The 18701-nt window shown below is 29.7% G+C and overlaps 2 protein-coding genes across 3 annotated transcripts; both read left to right on the forward strand.

The window, feature by feature from the left end:
* Window positions 1–656: 656 nt before the first annotated feature.
* On the forward strand, window positions 657–11006 carry LOC119682726 (zinc finger and BTB domain-containing protein 24-like). 2 transcript variants are annotated; one of them, XM_038096220.1, is made up of 6 exons: window positions 657–1034; window positions 1281–1439; window positions 6878–7418; window positions 7496–7605; window positions 7693–8061; window positions 10922–11006. In XM_038096220.1, the coding sequence occupies exons 1-6, from the start codon at window positions 744–746 to the stop codon at window positions 10925–10927; spliced, it is 1476 nt and encodes a 491-aa protein (XP_037952148.1). In that variant the 5' UTR covers window positions 657–743; the 3' UTR covers window positions 10928–11006. The 2 variants fall into 2 exon arrangements, with proteins under 2 accessions (XP_037952148.1, XP_037952149.1); XM_038096221.1 differs by lacking the exons at window positions 657–1034; window positions 1281–1439 and adding an exon at window positions 4333–4411.
* Window positions 11007–11299: 293 nt separating this feature from the next.
* On the forward strand, window positions 11300–11957 carry LOC119676055 (myb-like protein W). The gene is made up of 2 exons (XM_038087279.1): window positions 11300–11425; window positions 11652–11957. The coding sequence occupies exons 1-2, from the start codon at window positions 11300–11302 to the stop codon at window positions 11955–11957; spliced, it is 432 nt and encodes a 143-aa protein (XP_037943207.1).
* The last annotated feature ends 6744 nt before the right edge of the window (window positions 11958–18701 follow it).

Genomic DNA, 18701 nt, shown 5'->3' on the forward strand with positions numbered 1-18701 from the left:
AGGGTCAGTGCTGATAAGTTCTTCATTATAAGTCTTATTGAAAACAATTTGACTTGTTCCACTGTTTAAGGAATTTTGTCGGGACTATGGCTATGCGAATGAAGAAATTACCTAACACTATCTCATGCGTTAGCTATCATACGCTAGGAGAAGATTTGAAATGTGTAAAGTTAGCGCACCTTTGCTTACTGATCAAATAGTTGTCACGCTCTAACTTAAGAGGTATAACCAAATTTATGGACTTGTCAAGTTGTAGGCTGCATTTTACTTGAATGGGGAAGTCCTGCCTTCTCAAAGGAACGTTTCTCGTGTGTTTATGTCTTCGGACTTTTCACTTTAAGATTCTTTAGGTCTAGTTTACGGGTATTATCTCTTCTATGCTTTCTAAACGAATTTTTACTTTTGTTCTCAGGTCGATTTTTTTTTGATGAAGCATTCAAAATAAATTTCTGGCTACAGGACTTGTGGTAAAAATTTCTGGATACGAAGATAAAATCAAAAAATGCTTTTGATGGTGCCAATAAAGCAAATTTCTGGTTACCGGATTTTGTATTAACCGCTAAGATATTTTATCACATTGTACTATTGCAATGTTTTTTTAAAATAATTTTTTTGTAACTGTTAATAAAAAATTTTTACTTTTTTTACAGCATAACCTATAAAATGTAGTTGAATGTATTGAATAAAAAAAAAAAATCAAGCCGCAGTGTGAGCGTGTTGAAAATAGAACAAAATTCCTAGTAATGTTGAGTTCGGGCAATTCACAGCAACAGCATCACACACAACATCAGCAACAACAACAACAACAACAACAGCAGCAACATCTTCATCACACACAACAACAAAACTCACAAAATCAACAAACACAATCACACACTGTCACGCTCTACGATGGCGATTTAAATTTCACAACATTCGCCGAACTGTGCCGCCTCTGTTCGATACGTAATGGTCCCGCCAAAATCAACCTTTTTGAGAAAGAAGCAGAGCAAAGGAATCTGATTTACAAGCTACGCACGCTATTGCCGGCGAATGTAAGTAAATTTCGCGTCGTCTATGTCTGCATTTGCACTTTCAGCGCACATTCAAGTGCCTGCCTTGAGTGGTGGGTACAGTGGGTGGTGGGTTGCGCTTAGAGTGGTGAATGGGATTTTCTTGCTCTTTTACTGTTACTGCCATTGACATTGGAGTCAAAGACAAAAACTTTATTGCGTTTATTTTTGGATTTACTAAGATTTTGTTTTTATTATTATTTGTTTTTTGTTTTTTTTTTCTTTTAGATTTCCAAGGACGACTTTTTGCCGAAAAATATTTGTGAAGGTTGCGTATTAAAGGTGGAACATTTATTCGAGTTTCGTCAGTCCTGTTTACATACAGAGAATATTCTCAGAAATTATGCGGACTCGATGCGAGCAGTTACGGCTACCATAAACTTTCAGGTACTTATAAAATGACATAATGATTATATTATAAAATTGTATTTATATATGTATATATATGGTATATACACATCGAAGCTTATATATAACCATGTTGATAACCAATTTTACAATAAAAAGGTCGGTCCTACATTGAAAATATATGAAATTTAATTCATAACACGCTTCTCCTCCTCATCTTTCACTTCTCAAATGACGAATGTTAGTCAGTGGTTAAATATAAATTAAATAATATAATATTAAAACTAATATATATTAAAATAAAAAAGCTCAAAAATATGTAATATAAACGTCGAATAAAATAAATGAAAAATACACGTTCCTTTTAGAGGAAATCACAATTGTGAATAAAAAAGTAATATGGTGACGTTTTAAGGTGCCCACAACGATATATATACACTCGAAACGTATTATGTTGTTGCCGTTTTGCACCGTTCGTATGTTACTCAGCTATCGAGTTCGTTATGCGAGATCGTGAATACCCTATTTTTTATTTAATAAGCATTTAAGTTTTGCTTCTATGGTTTTGGGCATAAAAAATATAAAAAACCTGATTAATTAATCGTTCAATCCTCCAAACGACTATAAGATCTATCGATAACTATTGGATTACACATTACAAGTAATTTCAATATTTTCCAGTATATATGGGGTATTCACGATCTCAAGAAAGGAGTTTTATTAGTCGACTAACTTAACTTACTTACTTACTGCTGTTGAGTAATATGGTAACACTGTAACGTGCTAACAACAAAACACATGTTGTAAAACTATATATATTATTAGGAACTAAAATTTTATAAATTCTTAAAATTCTATCCAATATATATTGCAATCGATGTAATCGTTTGTATGGTCCTTGAAAGTATTTAGGCTGAATTAACATAATTGTGCTGTAAGAAATCAGCTGACAGGTTCCAATGTAAGAAAAATAATACCTTTATTTATTTGTGTTGACGAATAAATAATAAGGGGAAACCATTTGAATTTTGGCTTCTTGATGTAAACATAAAAGAAATCTTATATCAGCTGATACAAACATTCAGCAATTGCATTGTATTTCTTTGTGTGCCAAATATTTAGTGATCGGATTGAACTTGTGTTTGTGTTTTTATGCTGTTTTGCTTTGTATATACTCCATTACAACTAATGACTTTACAACTAATGACTATATACTCCATTACAACTAATGTATTCTGCCGTTTACATACTCTACGTTTGGTACGATAAACGATTTTTTATAGTTGTAGATATATAGTCTTGCATTCATTGTTATACTCAGTGCTATCTGATATCAACATATCTTTCACATACCACTACAAGTGGGCAACAGACCTTATATACCGTCTCGTTGTGCACTATTCATTAGAGGAATAAATATACTGCCGAATGTGAATAAACATAAGATAAAGACTTACTGAATAATTTTAAGATGAAAGCAAATAGCTTTTTCTGTTAGAATTATATGGCATTTACACTGACCTCAAATGACTTATTTTGGTCCAAAATCAAAAATGAGAAGCAAATGACTCATTCTCAAGCGCAAATGAGATCCATCGGATATAATTCTGTATAAATGAGTTACAACGAGGTTGGAATGGGTTCCAAATGCAAATGAATACATTGAACCCTAAATAAAAGCTTTTCATGGCATTTTGACAGTTTGAGAAAGCTGTTTTTGACATATTTACATAAAAAGGTAAACAAATGTTTGGTGGTTACATTTCCTAGAAAACGATGCACTTCTTTTTGGAACTTCTACTTGCTAAAAATAAATTAATCGAAGCTAAAAATAAGTCAGATGTTTGAAATGAGCACAAATGAACTACAACGAATGTAAACACTTCCATATATCTATAAACACCTTCAAATTATATATGTTAAGACTGCTCTAAATTCAGTTTAAAAAAATATATATTAAATATAATATAAATAGTGTATATTTAAAATAGTCATCAAATAAAGACTATATCAACTATCCAAATTACATATTAAATATAATAAAACATATTCAATATATTATAATCATGAATTATATATATATATATATATATATATATATATATATATATATTTAATATGTATTTTATATACTATATATTTTATTTATATATTTTATGTATATATTATTTACATTATATTTAATATATATTTTTTTAAAGTGAATTAATATATATATATATATATTATATTATATATATTGTATCTTCATTGGTAAAAATGTTGGTAACTCTGCTAAATGTTAAAGCTTTCAAAGCTCCCCAAACTTCAGTCATTAAAAATTTGTATGCTTATTTAATGTTTCATATTCGTTTGTATCCCCCAAAAATAATATCAAAAAGTTACCCCCACATTTTGTTGTTGTTGTTTTTGTTTTATTTTTTCCCAAGTGCTCTGCTACTGGCTACAATAACAACGACTAACGTACAAGAGCAGAAAATAGAAAGCCGAGTGCGGTGTGCTGAATGTATTTGATATTAAAAACAAATACAACAATAATTTTTTCTTTTCTATACACAAAAGCGGCGGCTCCCCCACAGCCCCATAACACCACTGCTTTTGCTACAACAACAATATTCACAACATGAAACGTCACATTTACTAACATTTCACTTCCGATTTCTATTTTCATACAAAAAGAAATTAACGATAACATTTGTATTCGCAGTTTGTGAGACAATTCTACTTGTGCCGTCGTCGTGTTGGTCCCACATTGACTCTCGTGCTTATTTTGAATCTTTGGATATCTGCTTTTTTCGCTACTTAGTTTCTTTGCTTCAATTCAATTCTATTTTATACCATTGAATTCGATTTGAATCGCAGTCAGTCGCTAAAAATAAAAAATAAAAAATAAAAAAATTACTCGAATATAAAATTCGAATGCAGGAAAAAGTACGAAAAGGGAAAACGACAATATGAACAGCAAATCAGTTTCGCAATACATACACAAACAAAAGGTGTTGGAAATTTTTGTAAGCATACTTTTAGGCGAAATTTAAGAATTTAATTTTGTTAATAATTTATTTATTTAAAAAATATTAAATTAATCGAATCTAATGAATTTTAAAAAGAAAATGTTTTTTTTATATATATGTTATATATTTAATGTGATTAATTTATATATGTGTTATAATAATATTGATTGTGTTTTGTTTTTGTATTTAATTGGCTTTTAAGAATTTAGATAAAAAATTGATTTTTTATAGAATTTGAAAGGAAATAATGAAATATATTTAAATTCCTTCCGGATGTAATAAAAGTTACTTAACAATATAGTGTTTATAAGGAAAATAATGAGTAGGTATATATAAAAGTGAATTTGAGATAATCAACGTAAAATGTGCAGAGATTTAATGAAAAGTGAATTTCTATATGCTTGTCACGGTGGGACAAGTTTAACCAATGACGTTTTAAAATTTTATACAATGGTGTTTTGTATTTAACCATCACTAGAAGTTATTAAAAAAAGTTATTTTGATAAAATTAAAATAAAACCACAATTTTCGGAAATATAATGTCAAATAAATATGTCGGTTATTTAAAGTTCAGAATATAAAACGACTTGAAACCCGGTAAAAAACAAAAACATACAACAATTAAGGTCTAAACAAATATTTTTAAAAATATAAAGAAAAAAATAAATCATGAAAACATAAACAATTGTAAAAATGTAGAATAAAATCTTAAACAAAACTAATAAAAATTATTTTACATATATTTAAAATAATTAATTACATAAAATAATATAATAGTGTATTAAAAATGTATGATAAAAAAAATTTTGACTCTAATGCTTTAAAGTCTTAAGCACTTAATACATTTCAAAAATAATAACAAGTGCGTTTAATGGAAAATTTATATTAAAATTAAAATCACAACAAAATACTTAATTGTGAAATTATAATTATTTAAAATATATACAATTTATTTAATAAAAACAAATTATAAAAATAAAAATTTAAATTAACTTGAAAAAAAAATCATCAAAAATAAAGATATGGTTTGCGATAAAAGAATTGATCAAAATCTATTATTAAAAATTTAGAAATAAATTTCATTTAGTTATAATTATTAACAAATTTAATTTATGTGAATAAAAGTAAATTTGACTAAACTATATATAATAATTTAAAAAATTAAATTGTTGAAACAATTGAAGCAGTTTTCGATCAAATATCGATGTATGAAAAAACAGTAAAATCGAATAAAATTTAAATTATATATTTATAATAAGCCTCAATCTCAATATTTTACTAAAATCTTTTAATACAATTACTCGAAAATTCTTTAATCAGTCCAGCAACTTATTCTTTAACTTAAATAAAGTTATTTTTTTGGATAGTTTTAGCACAGCTGAGTTGTTCATCCCGTCTATCAAGCATTTATTTATCTGTCGAATGTGCACAGCTACATTTTTTTTTTAATTATAAAAAAATGTATACACATTTTCCCTATTAAAAAATTATAACAACAACGATGTATAGGAGTTTACTCGAGTGTATAAAATTTATTTTAGTCGGTAGAGAAGATATTATAAACGAATAATTGAAAATTATATATAAACATATACGAACAGTGACCGCTGAAGATATAATAAGATTCAAAAAAGATGTATAGATAGCACAAAATTTTAACTTCAACAAATATTATAGATTATATAAATCTATGTAATATAATATAACTATATAGGACGTGTGCGAGTTAGGCTAAGTTGCGTTCTAAATGAATGAAATTCTAAGTTGTGCCGATAATGTAGTGATGTGTCGATACCTGTTGCTAAATGGCTAAATGTGTGCAGTGCAAAAAATCTCCCATTTGGTTTAGCATCAACTTAGCCTAACTCGCACACGTCCATAGATTGTAAAGTTAAAAACTCTAATTATTATTTTTACTTTCAAAAGTATACTATTTGCTCCACTGTGCATGTCATGAACATTTGCAATACACATTATCTCATACCAATGCATTCCACCGGCATATGTAAGTTGTTTTGTCAACTGCTGTAATTCTACAAATTTACTAGAAAGAACATTATGTAGCGTTGATAGCAAAATGATTGAAATACATAAAATTATCCATATTTTATCTTTAAAAAGTGAAAATATATATTATAAACTAATATAGCTAATGAACCCCCTTTACATTAATGATTTAAAAAGATAAATGCCTTAAAAATAAGTGAGAAAAAGCAAGAGAGCAAAGTTGCGGAGCTACACTGGCATTTACAAGCAGAAACGAAATGGAAAAGAAACGATAAGAAATCGTACGCCGTTTGGGGTTGCATTTATTGGGGGCTTGCAGATGTGACTGCTTGCTTATTTTTGTTTTTAGTTTATTTTGTTTGATATTGAGTGAAAGTTTTCATATTATAATTTATGTTGAAAAACAATATAACAAAATAATTCACAATTAATTGTGTGTGTGTAATAAATTTATAGGACGGTACCGTTAACATGGACAAGATGACGGTAGCGCAAAAGAATGCATATCTCGAGGCGCATATGGCAGTACAGCAGCAAATGGCACAAGCGGCAATACAATTCAAACAACAGCAGCAGCAGCAGCAACAACAAACGTCCACAAACTCTCAGCAAAATTCACAACAACAAAATTCTCCGTCTAATAACAATGGTAACAATAATAATAATACAAATCAGCAACAACTACAACAACAGCAGCAACATTATGCAAGCACGATAAAAGTACCACAAATAAGTTCCTCTAGTTCCGGTGGCGCAGAGAGTACATTCACAGTACCCGACGATGTGGGCATGGGTTATGAGGGTGGCGTGCGTGTGCTACAGAGTTTAGGCAGTTGGTCACCGGATAATATAACATACAATATACCGAAACCAAATTTGATACCTTTTACCGAACCATACGTGGAGGGTGGTTCAATGCATCCGGCCAGTCGCCTGAAGGCATTGCAACAGGTGCAACAAGCTTCATCAGGTGTGCGCAAAACGAATCCATCAAAAAGTGAGTATGATCAAATAAAAAATAAAGTTTCATCTCGTTTTTCTCAAATTTAAAACTAAAATTGTTGACTATTTCAGCGACTAGCAAAGCTTTTGAATGTACCGTATGCGGCAAAGGACTTGCACGAAAGGATAAACTGACAATACACATGCGCATACATACCGGCGAGAAGCCCTATATTTGTGAAGTATAAAATTTACCCCATACCCTTTTAATTTCTACAATAACAGAAAAATTAATACTGGCTTCTGTTTTGCTTTCTTTATATGTCCAGGTGTGCAATAAGGCGTTTGCCAGGCGCGATAAACTTGTGATTCATATGAATAAATTTAAACATGTTACACCGACTAATATAGCACCGTTGGGAAAGCGCTTAAATAATATAATTAAGAAAAAAGACCCCGACACTGAAGATAATAAACAAAGTATGGAGTTACAATTGCAACAACAGGCCGTACAAGTGGCGACCCAAAATATTATTGTACAAACAGCGGCAGGACAGCATGCGGCACAAGCGACTGCTATACCCGGTATAATAATACCGCATCACCACCAACAGCAGCTGTCGTGGACATGTGAACTATGTGGACGTATGTTTAATAATAGAGACGAATGGACACTGCATGCCAAGAGCCATCTGGAGGTGAGAAAATGTCAGTTGATTGGCAGTAATTTTACAAATACTGCTACTGTAAGCTATAATGCTGTACTAAGGATAAATTTTTCTTTAAATAAGTAAATACATGTGAAATACTAGAAAGACAAGACAAGTTAAGTAAAATAGTTCATTTGAGAGTAGATCAGATAGATCAGTGTAAATAGAGAAAATTAACAGATACGCATACGCGATTTGTCTACGATATACTATACCTATATGAGAATTTAATTAAACAGAAACATATAGGGGAAGCTTTGGTACGTCAGCACCTAACATATATCGATATATATATATAGCTATTTTTATTATAATTAGAGTAATTATTATTAAAGAGTTATTGTTATTATATAGGAAATATTAAGAAAGTTATTATTATAATTATAGAGATTTTATTATTATTATAAAGAGAGTTATTATTCTTATTATAGAGTTATTATTATGATTATTATAAAGGGAGTTACTATTATTATTATAAAGAAAGTTATTATTATTATTATTATAAAAGGAGTTATTATTATTGTAATGAGAGTTATTATTATTATAAACAGAATTATTATAGTTATAAAGAGTGTAATTATTATTATAAAGAGAGTTATTATTATGAAGAGAGTTATTATTATAGTGTTATTATTATTAGAAAGAGAGTTCTTATTATTATAAAGAAAGCACTTGTAATTTTCATCAGAGCCTATTATGTTAGAATTCTTAACATACTATTTTTGTTATATTATAGTTTTATTATTAGAAAAGGAGTTATTATTATTATAAACAGAATTATTATAGTTATAAAGAGTGTAATTATTATTATAAAGAGAGTTATTATTATGAAGAGAGTTATTATTATAGAGTTATTATTATTAGAAAGAGAGTTCTTATTATTATAAAGAAAGCTTCTTTAATTTTCATCAGAACCTGTACCCATTTTATTTAGGTGGTGGTTCTTTCTACAATTTCGTATTAGAACGCTTCATAGCATACAATTCTTGTTGTAATTTTTACTTTATTTTTTCAAGTTCAGACATGTCTGAATCTTATATTAAGAGAGATTGTACATTCCTATAAGCTATATAGAATATAGTACACTGGGTTGATTATTTTTAATTATTAATATCGAACTACCACTTTATGATTGTAGAACTTAGGTTTCTACATTATATTTTCTTGACTAATTTCTTTAATGTTATATATACATTAATTGGTTATTGGCATTTGGGTATAGCTTCCATAAATTTTAGTAAGATATAATTTAAATTTACGTTATAATTTTGTTAATAAATAAATAAATAGTTTTGTGCTGTTATAATTTCGACTTTCTGAAATGAATAATCCTTTCCATCGATAAGTATAACTCATTTGTGATTGTATGAGTATTTCCGATCACTATCATCCACTGCAGATATTTTAATTAAGGTGTTATTGAGCCCGACAGGTAGTCAGTGAGAGCATATAATAGAAAGCCTATATATATACAGTATTCTCCCTTATAACGCGGTACCCTTATAACACGTTTTCATATTACGCGATTTCAATCCATCGTATAACACGGGCATTCCCCCATATAACGCGGGGATTTGTACAGTTCATAATTAGCTTCGCGTATTTTTGCACGTGTGTATACGTGGTACAGGGTATACCCCTATAATGCGTTTTCCTATAACGCGGAACCAATCTACCGCGTTATAGGGGATATTACTGTATATATACATTAAATCAATATGTGTTAAATGTTCTCTAGGTTAGGTTACTTGGGCTGCCCGAAGACTCACTTAGACTATGAGGTCCATTGTGATACCCTAAAGAATTTGACACCTGTCCCTGTCCCTATTTGGTACTGGCCACAAAGTCATTGACACGAGCTGTGGAAATTGAATCTAGCTCTCTTAGTGAATTGGAAAAGTGTGACTCTAAGTAGAAGAGTCTATATCTTGCGAAAGCAGGACACTGTAGACATGCAATGTCTACAATGTAAGGAGGTCCTGATATTGAGCCTCACGGCATGTCCTCCCAACGGGCAGTGTCCTGTAATTATTCCCAATATCTTGGATGTATTTGCTCAGGTTGATTAATTCACCCGATCTTTTCTTACTAATTTCTGACCAAAATTCCTTGGTTTTTATGCAGATGGTCCCTGTTGACCATCTTCTCTTAAATATTTGGTATGTCCATAATTTTATACAACGCCGACAAGAAGCAAGTGGTATACCTAGAATTTGTGCTGTCATACCATGTCTGGCTAGTTCATCTACTATAGAGTTGTCTTGGATGTCCCAAGGCAACTATATGTCCAGGGACACAAATAATTCGTATCCAAAAATATTCAAAATATTCAGTACTAACCTCGAGTAATGGTCGAAGAGTTTAAAGATTTTATAGCTGCCTGGCTGTCAGTAAATATGTTTATAAACTTAACGGAGGAAACATATATTAATATGTATATTTATATATATAATATATTATTGCTTAATATTTATATATGCTAAATATAAAAAATATACTTAATATTCAAAACAATATATATTAAAATGCTGTTTATTAGGGAGTGAAATTTTATTTCCACATATTTGATGCTGCGGTAGTTATGTTAGGATTTAATAACTTTCATTCCTTTCCAACTTTTCCTGCTTCTGACAGGAAGGACTACAAGTGTAGAATTACATTACTATTAATATTGGAAATATCTCACACAATACGCATTAATAAACTAGTAATTGGTACAAATATTTTTAATAACTTACATAAGTTGATGGAAAAAGGAAGTGATAATAGGGAAGTTTATTACTAAAGTTGTATATTATGCAGTTAATGATTTTTGTAAATTAATTTTCTTTCTTTTTGTATTTTATAGTATTGACATCAGGAACGAGCAGTAACAGAAACAACAAAATCCACAATAGCTACTAAGTCGTCGGATATTATGAACCAAAATGCCCAGCAACAACACGAGAGCAATCAGGTTGATGTGAATAGTGCACGCAAGGAGAAAATTATTATACAAAATCAAACGATTATTAATATACAATTGCAGCAACAACATCAACAACAACAGCAACAACAACAACTACAACAGCAATTGCAACAACAGCAACAACAACAGCAGCAGCAACAACACCAACAAATTATTAAAAGATCACATGGAAAAAAACTAACACAACCGCCCAGTATTTTTGCAACATCAACAGCAACAAATTCCAATTGCACGAATGGTAACAACAACATCAACAACATGCCTAACAGCTCCACCAATAATATCAATAATGGCAATAATAACAACAACATGGACAGCAGCAATGTCAATAACAGTATCAACAATAATAATAATAACAGCATCAGCAACTTCAACAATCAAGAAGTAACTAATTTTTAAAGAAAACTTAAACAAAAAAACAAAAAAAAAGCATAAAAAAATATTGTTAAATATTTTTATTTAATTCCTTAAACAACGGAAATCGTAAACCGTAAACCGTTCAACACAAACAAAGCATACAAAAGCCACCGACACTTATGTCCCTTTTAACCCCTTTTTGTTAAACATATTGCACTTTCACTAACTACACTAATTCATTCATCTTCACCAGATTTCACATTTTATTGCCAACTCCCCCACTGCAGCAACATACGTCCAAGCTCAATTGAACGGTCTCAACATTGAAGCGGCGGACAATGCGGCAGCTGCCAATGCCATACCGATTGTTACCTATAACGGCAATCAATATTGCGTAATAACTCGGAGCGGCGGCGTCATTGAACCAAACCTCACCGAGAAACCGGAATTGCTACACTTTCGTGGACAATTGACCACCACAATTGACAAGCAGGGCAAAGCCAACTTCATTCTGATGTCGCCACTGCAAATGCAAACCGAAGCGGAAAATCCAAACTGAAGTGTGACAATGATCGCCATCGGCATCGCCATCGACATCGCCATCTCGATCTCGATTGACTACGAGGTGATCGTCATGCTCATAACCGATTATAGCTATAAGCGAAGGTGTTAAGTGACTGGAAAATTAAATTTCATACAAAATTGAAATTGAAAATTGTTAAGGTAATTTAAGTAGTTTAATGGGAACCTTAGCGTTGAGATTGGTGGGTGTACATGTAGTCGGAATCACGGTGTAGGGATTGGTTGAGGCCAACTATTTTAAATGGAGTAAGTTGATATGATTTGCTATAATTTTGATAGTTTTGATAGTATATAATTTTTATTCCAAAATTTGAAAATTATATGTTTCTAAAATATCTGTAGGATTATATTTTTTTTTTTGTTAAGTAACTTAACTAACTCCCAATGCTTCTGGCAGTGTACAGTTTAGTTTAGTGCAATGCATCTGTTGCAATTGCATTCAGTCGATATGATTTGAGATATGTTAATAGTAAAATTGATTTTAATACATTTTAAAGCACCTTTAATTCAAGAATTGTAAAACTCGGGGGCATTTAAATGAAGTTAACCACAACCATATAATTGTGAAATTTATTAAAAGTAAAATTGTTATAAAATTATAATTTAAAGTTGGCAATGCTAAATTAAATCGAAGTAAAGCCATCAATAATTTTCAAGATATGTATATGATATGGTGTTAAAAGGTATAGGAAATGTCAGTAGTCATGTTCTTCAAAATAATATAAATGGATTTCAATCATTTTTAAAAATTTAAATTGGCAATATTAAATTGTTGAGCTTACATTATTCGTGAAAACCAGCTTGAAGTTAATAAAATAAATTGATAAATTAATAACAATTTACTATTTTAGAGAAGATATTTTTGCCAGTGCATAAAAAATGGAGACTAGTATTTATAAGTAAAAAAAAACAATACCGTCACACATAACCTCTCAACCATTCGTTATCCTATATAGCGCAAGAAAAATCACTAACTTGAGGTCTTCTTAAGAACTCTTCTGTGAATTGGCATAGAATTTTGTTCAGTAATATTTGCTGAACAGCGATGTGTATAGTCTAGTCACAGTTTTTGTAGGTGTCAATATAATTTATACTCAGATGAATTCAGTTATGCTGCACAAGTTGATATCAGATGAGAAGTCAAAATCTTATAAAAATATCACAATTTCAAACTGTTTTGGGTAACCAGAAGATTGCCTTGGATAACCAGTTTATATATGGTATATGTGGTATATAACCAACTTCGTGTAGTATATCCATAATCTAGTAGACTGTGCTCACTATAAATTATACAAGTGTAACTTGATAGCGTTTGCTGACAAAGGAAATTTCTAGCTAAGCGACAGTAACTTCTCTTAGCAGTCATTATTAATGGTTCTTGCAGTTTTAAAAATGCTTAGATCTATTTTTTTGTTTGCAGGAAAGGTTTTTGAAAACTTTTTAAAAATATTTAATTGAAAGAAATCCATTATATTTAATGTGAAATGGTCCGAAATAAGTGGGATAGGCGTTGAATGACAAACGTATATTTGTATATGGCTATGTGACATAGACTATAGCTATGAATATGGCTTTGTATATGGGAAGTTATATACAAAGCTTGTTATATGGACTTGTTATATAGGGGAAGTTTTATAATTAAATTGAAAAAGCATTTTTCAGAATTGCAGGGTTTAATAAAACCTTTAGTTTAATCCAGAAATATTTTTGATCAATAGTTAAAAACTTTTTTTTAATTAAACTGGAGAAATAGTTCTTAGAATTGTGGGGTTTAAAAAAACGATTCTGTTTGACTGAGAAATATTTTTAATAAATAATTTTAAAAATTATCTCTTATCAATTCTTTGTATCTTCTCTAAGATAGTCATTTGTTAATTTCAAGAAAGGTCTGAGCTGAAATTTTCGCTTCAATTTATATTATTTATAATGGTACTTAATAGATATTCAAAATTCAGTTATGTGTTAGTATAATTCATATAAAAGTTTAAAAAGAATTAATTAAATACTCCAATTAATGGATGTAGCTGTTTTATAGAAATACGGACAATCGAAGTACAATTTAATTTATTTTAATTTATAATTACGATATTTCGAAATTCCTATTAATAAATTTTTTTTTTAATTTAACATTATTAGATGGTACAATAGTAGAGTGTTTCTCAAAGTGGAGCAATTTTAAGAAAGCCGATTTCAAACTATATATAAGTTGATATTGTTAACTTTAGAACGACGTTGAACAAGAGATCTTGACGTTTAAGAATTTCTCGAATTAATATAGCAGTGTAGCAAATAAAAAAAAAAAAGATTGTTTATGGGAAAGGAAAAGGATGTAGTTCGTCTTTCGTCGCTTAAAAGGGGATGGTAATCTCACCAGGCACAAATTGCTATTTGACCAAGAAGTAACTTAAATAAAACAATAATATTTTAATTAATAAAATAGGGTTAATAAAGCCTATTGATTCTTAAGAGAACGTTTCAAAAACCTAAATATCACGAATGGAACGATTAAACTAATTATCAAAAATAAAACGAAATCAAAATCATAAAATTTGTATTATTAATACTAATAACTTACTTACTTAGTTAGCCACTACAGACATGAGACGTCCTTAGTCACCTCGAGTAGCCTCCGCCAGCCATTCCGATTAGTTGCTTGATGTCGTCAATTACTGGTAAATCAGTAAATCGTTTCCTTATCCGAGGCTGCCTCTTCGTTTTCATTGAAAGGTGTGTTTAAATGGTGGATTTCAAGCCTAACGGATAACCTTATATATTCATGAGAAGGATTTCGCTGCACTCATTTGTTCACTACGCACGGATGATTATAGCTATTCAAAGGGGGTCACGTAGAAGGTGTGTGTTAAATTAGAGAGAACAGTTGTAAGGATCGCGCTGGCATTTACCATGTTAAATGCAAACAGACACTTTACCTTGTATGTTCATTTCTTACAAAAGTATAAATATTCAATGTTTAGGAGAAATTCAAAACTCCTTGTGGTAAATAGTTGGGGTATTGGAATAGTTTTGAACCCCAAAGTTAAAGTGGGATGTATCGCAAAAAAGTTGAAGAAACACTGCTATACCGGGACAAATTTTTTTTATAATTTTAATAGAATATTGTTTTAAAAGTTGGCTGAATTGATAGTATTTTAAGACTTAGATTAAGAGTGATTCTAAATTGATAAGCTAGGGCCATTGCAATACAAATATTGAATAAATTTGAATACTAAACATAGACCGTGATTTTCAGTTAACGTGGAAGGTTCTTAGTTTTAGATAAAATAAATTATAACTGATCTCAATGATTGTTTTGAAAAATCTATGTAAATAAAATATAATATTAAATAAAAATGAAAATAGTTAAAAAAAAATAATAATAAATTCAATATTAAAAAACGAAATTGATAATTTAAGAAAATTAATATTAAAGTTTTGCTAAAATGTAGTTTTGCATTAAATGCTTTTAAATGTAAAAAAAAAAAAATAAAATCAATCTTTGTAATTTTAATTAAAATTTTTTAAATTTTATAATTTAAATATTTAGATATATATTTAAATATATATAAATTATATATATATATAAATTTATAAAATTAGCAATAAGTGAACTAACATATCCAGACTAAATTATATTCCAGCTTGAAAAATAATAATAATTAAAAAATATCAAAGGTGTAAAATATTAATGATTAATGATTAATTGAAGTATTGTACTTTATATGGTGAATATATTTGTATAAAATGCAAAAACACACATATTATTTATTTATATATATAGAGAGCATAAAAGGCGTGAACAAATACATATATACGAGTATGTAAGTAGTTTATAAAATTACTAAAAAATAAATTTATAAAATAAAATTTCCAAAAAAAATAAGTATTAAGTATTAAGTGATTGAATTGAGTCGTGCAAGTCATGACTAAGCTCAGCTTCTTCTCATTACTGCAATTCACATTGTTAATTTGGCAAACTTTTTTAAATGTTGATAATAAATTTAATTTATTTAAGATTTAGTTCATAATTATTATCAATAATAATTATTTATTATTGATTGAATTTAAAAAATACGACACTATTTTTTTAGCAGTATAACTTAAGATTAAAAACAAAACATACTCGTAACTATAATTTTAATGTGTAGATTTAAAATAAATAAATATTTATAATAAATTGTAGTAGATACATAAAAAATATGAGTGGTCATATAATCAATAAATGAATCAAAATCAAAATAATGTTTAATAATTTTAATTTCAAAATGTGCCAATATATATTTTGCTGTTCTATTTTTTTTGGAATTACAAACCGGTGGTCGTAGTTGCAGGACAGTGAACCTTATACAGTAATCCAGTAATCCAGTGAACCTTATACGGTAGATGAGTTCCGCATTATAAGGCTATTCCCGTATACACCCGTGCAAAGCTACGCGAAGCTAATAATGAACTGTACAAATCCCCGTATTATACGGGGGACTGAAATCGCGTAATATGAAAACGCTTCATAAGGGTACCTCATTATAGGGGGGATTACTGTATATATAAAAAGTGGTTCGATACATCTGTTGTAGAGTACACTTAACCATTTGTTCACATCCGAATTCGCTTTAATTATACTACAAAATCAGAGGTTCTGGTTTACATCCTGTATACCAACATTATTTTTTATTAGTGTTGTAAAAACCCACAGAGAAATCGTATAAAGAAGCAACATGAATGGATTACAATACAAATACGCGAGATTTGATGGAATGGGTACCCACACACCCATGATGAAATTTTGTTGTTAAAATATATTGGCCCTAAGAAACACAGCGAGGAGAATAATGATTGGGAGTGTAGGAGAATTGGTGTTAAGTTAAATGAATTTTATCATCTGAATGAGGAAAGCGTGATAATTAAAAGGCACATAGGTAAATATGTGTGCGCAATATTAGAGGTAAAACAGATAAGCGATGTCGGGAGAAGTAAAGCTGCAGTAGGGATACATATTGGGTACAGATGTATGTATGCATGACAAGTGAGTAAAGATACATTCTGAAACGATTTGGACAAGCACAGGCTTGCTGCACATAAAAGTCATCTAATCATATAGATTATAGCTGAAGCCATGTGTACTGACTGAATATAGTCTCTTGATTGTATTGATACCCGAATTCACTAATAATGCCTGTTACAGAGAGAGATCAAAGTTTTTAACGTGATTACCTATCTTTAAGTCTTAACATCATCGTGCTTTTAACACACTTATAAGTATAACATAATGTGCCGATTGTGATTCCAAGGAATTCCGGAGGTAACAATTGAAGCTCTACATTTAGAAATAATTTTCTCTTTCATAGAAAAGAATGCCTTTGTTATTCTTTAGGGTGCAGCACCCGATCCAGAAATGCAGCTTCACATCGAACGAAACTAATATAATCATTTTGCTCAAATAATTTTGAGCTTTAAATGTAACCACAAATATACTCCCATTAAAAGGGCTAACCTTTAGTAGTTTTTCTTCAACATTCTTCAACACTGTTATGTCAGATTTACACGTAAATAATATATATACACTATCATATATACATCAAACAGTGTCAGGAAGTACCTACTGGATTTTATTTTAATATCCTTTCCTCCGGAGATGTCTTCGTTTCAATAGTTATATTCAAGATGTCACGAAAAATATCGATAATGTTAAAAATAATTAATCATATCATATCATATCCGTTAGATAAATATGCTGAGCTTCAAACTCATCAAAATTCTACGGAGATCTGTTTACAGTGGATTATTCAAATCGTCACAATTGGATAAAAGTGTTTTAGACAGTAACTCGCGCTTCATTAGGGAAAGAAAAAGAAAAACCGAAGAATGTTGGAATAGATTTCGCTTTAATCAATTCTATTTTTTTAGTGAGACTAAATCTTGAGCAGTTGGGTTGAATTTAAAATTTGATACTACTTACGTTGCTATTGAGCGAATTAGTGACGTCAATATCTTATGTTGTAATATTATGAATAGCATATTGAATAAAAAGATAATGTCATACTTAGTAGTAAATACAACTTAAAGATACTAGAGCTTATTAACTGTGAGGATTCTTGCTCGATTGTGATGTTGGTCAATAAGACCAATATTTTTGAGGAGTTGAACTTTCTCTTCCATTTACTGTAATAATAGGTGGCTTTCGGAATGTGACTCTTAATAGTCATTATGGGTGCTCATTTTTCCTGAGACGAGATAATTATCTGCGTAGCAAATTGGTTTAGCGCATTAGGTTGCTATTTACATTTTATTTTTTATTATAAACGATTAATATCATTCTCTGATATTCTGAAATAGTACACGTGTTGTTTTAGAGTCACTTTTTTGTAGTGCTCAACACTCAATCACTTTACGAAATTCAGAAAGTCTAAGTGAAACGGTTCAGATTAATAAGTCTTTAAAGTATTTACGTTAAGAACTTTCAATTTTACCTTTTTTTCTTTCAAGTACTTGGTCAGTTAAAAAGGAAATAATCAGTTACCATTTATATAGGCATGTATATAAGGTGTAACATAACAGTTTCGCAAAAACTTGCAGTCTTTTAAGGCTGAGTAACAAAAAAACTGTTTTTTAAGACTAAAGATATTTTACTTGATATAACATAGGCTGTATAACAACAAGAAATATTTTTTTAAAGAAACAAACGAATATATATAATAATTGGCAAGTCCACTTCTGTCATACGTAT

The sequence above is a fragment of the Teleopsis dalmanni genome, chromosome 2 (genome assembly GCF_002237135.1).
Source record: "Teleopsis dalmanni isolate 2A chromosome 2, ASM223713v2, whole genome shotgun sequence".
Taxonomy (NCBI): Eukaryota; Metazoa; Arthropoda; class Insecta; order Diptera; family Diopsidae; genus Teleopsis; species Teleopsis dalmanni.

Coding starts and splice junctions, on each gene's coding strand:
- LOC119676055 (XM_038087279.1), top strand. CDS start 11,300: ATGCCTAACAGCTCCACCAATAATATCAATAATGGCAATAATAACAAC. Junction 11,426..11,651: donor GCAACTTCAACAATCAAGAA/GTAACTAATTTT, acceptor CATCTTCACCAG/ATTTCACATTTTATTGCCAA.
- LOC119682726 (XM_038096220.1), top strand. CDS start 744: ATGTTGAGTTCGGGCAATTCACAGCAACAGCATCACACACAACATCAG. Junction 1,440..6,877: donor CGGCTACCATAAACTTTCAG/GTACTTATAAAA, acceptor ATAAATTTATAG/GACGGTACCGTTAACATGGA. Junction 7,419..7,495: donor CAAAACGAATCCATCAAAAA/GTGAGTATGATC, acceptor TGACTATTTCAG/CGACTAGCAAAGCTTTTGAA.